This window comes from Fopius arisanus, unplaced genomic scaffold (assembly GCF_000806365.1).
Source record: "Fopius arisanus strain USDA-PBARC FA_bdor unplaced genomic scaffold, ASM80636v1 scaffold00018, whole genome shotgun sequence".
NCBI lineage: Eukaryota > Metazoa > Arthropoda > Insecta > Hymenoptera > Braconidae > Fopius > Fopius arisanus.
Genome location: NW_011887757.1, coordinates 1,608,550 through 1,612,163, shown reverse-complemented (window position 1 = coordinate 1,612,163; position 3,614 = coordinate 1,608,550). Strand labels below are relative to the sequence as shown.

The following is a 3,614-nucleotide window of genomic DNA, read 5'->3' as shown; positions in this document are numbered from 1 at the left end:
TATCAATGATTTTCGAACACTTAATGATAGATTAAGCCAGTCACAGTGGTAATATGCGTCATGGACATGTTCACTCTGAGAATAAAAAATGTACACATTTCCATTAGCATGCAGTTTTTCTTCTTATATTCTGGTCTTTCCTGACACCCATTTTTTTGTTAATTGGCCCTATCCGACCCTATGCATGTGGCTTTGCTCTCTTCTATAGAACATAGGATTGACATGGGAAACCACAGGAAAAACCATATCGGTACAGGCAGTTGCTCTATTAGCAACCTCCCGCTCATTGGCGCCTGCTGAAAAAGGCGATTCAACGGGGAACCCACGCTACAACCTTTAGAACACTAGACTCGCACTGCCACTGAACTATCGATGTCGCTCATTAACATGGAGTTGGTACAGAAATTTACCTGGGTAATTAAGTATTCTCCAACGAAACAGTATCCATATAGTGGAAGTAACATTCCCACCATATACACAATGAACACTATAAAATATATGCCGTTAGATAAATCGGAATACTGTAAATAAAAGGACGTAGTATAAAAATTCGTATCGTTAAGATAATTAAGATGTCTTAAAATGGATATTCACCATCACCAGATTGTAGTTCCCCAATGCCGTACAGACTGTCATTATAACTAATTCTTCCAAAAGTATAATCCGGAAACTCTCATTGATCAATTTGACATATCTAGCATAAGCGCATAACATTCAACAGAATATAATATTATGTTTCATTATGGAAAATGTAGGGATAATTGATTGATTACCTAACTATCTGGATATAACGTCGAATGGAATCAGCAAGTTGAACTTGAACATTTGCTACACCATTAATTCGGCCGATTCGCCTTATCCTCGTCGCTAATATGGCGAGATGGCCGCAGGCATTGAGTACTAGGGTAATCACCAAGCAAACACCTGGGATATGAAATATGCCCAGGTAAATTAATGGCAGCTGATAGATCCACATGAAGGTGTAGGTTGTCAGGTCCGTCAATTCGATAGGCAGATGGGGTCGAAACGGCAGTAACATAGGCACTGTCTGATTAGTCAAGGCTGAATGGTTAAATAAATAATAATTATCATTGCTATTATTTCGATCTTCACAAAATTTTATATTGGTACGGCGGCCAAATTGGTTAAATCGCTCGGCTAGACAAGGAGACCCGTGAGTCGCAGGTTTTAATCTGACTCAGGGTATTGGACCTTTCATGTTTCAAGAATCACCGAGAATAGTATTTTTCGCGTATAGGACGGAAAAAGTGAATCTGACGAATGCGACTTTACAGTTCGAGCCGAAGGTGAAGATTATAAAATGCATGAGATAAAATCTCGTTTTTCTCCGTGGCTCTGATACTATTTTATCATTGCGACAGAAAATACGTTTGTTACCGAGCGAAGCGAGGCACAATAGGCCAGTAAAAAAGAAACGCCTCAGATCACATGTGTGTCAGCCTCGGTTTCGTCTTGGCTAACAATTCCATTCTTTTTTTTTCAATTTTTTTTCTACTGTCCGAGGTGTGCATACGACTTACCTGCTCCACGAACCAGAGAGCCACCATTTTTCGACCGATCTGCGGTCGAGAAGATGAGCTTTCTGGCTGGAGGGCAGAAAATATTACATCCTGATCAAGCTTGGTCGATGGATACCGTGCATAGTTTTCCTCAGTTGCCAGAACATTCTGTACGTGGCGTACAGCTCCTGGAGTAAATGCGACACGGTTGGACAGAAAGTCGGCGTTACCGCAAATACAAAGTAAAAATCCGAATGGAGTATACATGAAATAAATAATAATAATACATTACCAGCGTATATTTGAGCTTGCATAGGCATCCACTGGTACACGCTGGTAGCAAAGACAACTAAAATACACGGCACCTTGAAAAACTTTTTAGCAAGAGTCACATGAAATAAATAAATTTTCTCCTCCACAGATTGTGAAAATGCATCCTCCATGAGTTCATTTGTTGCCATCATGATAGTTTCTCGAATAGTACCAGAATACTTTATCAGCACCATTTTCAGTAATATCATACACTGTACAGGTACCTCTGTAAGGTTTGCCATAACTTGCTCGAGATTTCCGAAAACCAGCACTAAGTCCGCAAAGCCCATCATGATATGCAATATGAAATAAATCAGCCAAATGTAGAAAAGCCAATTTATTGGCGCCAAAGGCCATAACCCCATTATGTGGAAAACCATTCGATTCCATGCGAATATTGTTTTCATTTCTCTGTGTACATCTTTCTGAAGGGCAGGAGGCGTAGAACATATTAGAAAAGTATCATTTTATTTTCATTGTTTCAAGTGGAATACTTGGATAAATTCATTTTATATACCATTATTGCCGGTTCAACTTGCCACCATTCGTTCACGGCACCAATAATTGTTAGCAACTCATTCAAACTCACCCTGCCAATGCCACTGAAAATATATCAGAAGTAATTCTGTTGTGCCATAATAATTCTTACTTCCGCCTTCAACCAAACCCCCCGAGATTCATAAAAATCGATTAACTTATTAAGCTCAGCTATGTAAAAATAATAATTGTATAATTGCCCTGATTAGACGATGTGAAATTTCCCATGTCAGTTCGATCGCGAGAGTGAATAAAATATTTATCTGTCGCAGAATATGTTGTCTAGGTTTTCTTGTTTGAGAATGCAAGCATTGCAATCGTTCGATTTCTCGATTTTCTCGTTTTGCCTGAAATGATGTAGAATTGTCTGTGTATTTTGTAAAAAAGGAATGATCAACTTTTAGGAAAGACCACAATAAACGGGAAAGTCAATTGCGAATCTAAAATTTTATTTGTTCGTAGGTCCCAAAATGAAATCGATCTATTCTACATTTCAGCCCGATCGCTCCAGTAGTTTCTAAGATTCCAGTGATCCTTTTTGAAACGTTTTTTTTTACAAATGTTTCAAGAGCTATCCTACCGATTTCGTTTTATTAGAATGCCCATCTGCAGGTGCTCTACATAGATCCGAACTTGATCAGAATAATTGCTCGGGCAGCACAACTTCAGGTCAGGTCGACTTGATCAGAATCTGATTTGAAACATTGCAGGTAGACGGTTTTCAGTCTAACTTCAGGCCCACCTAATCCGAATTTGATCAGGATGATTACAGAGAAACGAACCTCAGGCTCGTCCGACATGATTTCCACTAGAGAAGTTCCGTCAACTGTTTGTTTTATTATTTTATTTTTGGTAATCTCAGTCTACAGATAGATAATTATTACAAGTAAAGCAGATCTACGCCATTGCCAATCATAATAATTTATAATAAAAATGGAATGGTATCTATAGTGCCAAAGTCCGTAGCATTGAGAAATAAGCCATAGCAGTTTTAATGATCTAAAGAAACATAAATATAAAATGTTATTAATCGTATTATTTCAATGCACAATCGATCTCTCCTACTTACTGTTGTAAATCCCCCCAATGAAAATCGGTAGAATCCGCCCGCTGTCAACTGCAATGGGTTTTTCGTGCCGATCAAGCACAGTATCAATGATTTTCGAACACTTAATGATAGATTAAGCCAGTCACAGTGGTAATATGCGTCATGGACATGTTCACTCTGAGAATAAAAAATGTACA

The 3,614-nt window shown here is 38.5% G+C and overlaps 1 protein-coding gene across 1 annotated transcript in view; it reads right to left on the bottom strand.

The window, feature by feature from the left end:
- Positions 1-3,283: 3,283 nt before the first annotated feature.
- The window catches only part of LOC105264056 (odorant receptor 43a-like), a 2,098-nt gene continuing 1,767 nt past the window's right edge, over positions 3,284-3,614 (bottom strand). The window contains exons 5-6 of the mRNA XM_011300631.1: positions 3,439-3,594; positions 3,284-3,368 (exon numbers count right to left, since the gene is read on the bottom strand). Coding sequence (XP_011298933.1) covers positions 3,315-3,368; positions 3,439-3,594 — 210 coding nt within the window. The 3' untranslated portion in view covers positions 3,284-3,314. The remainder of the gene's footprint in view (positions 3,369-3,438; positions 3,595-3,614) is intronic.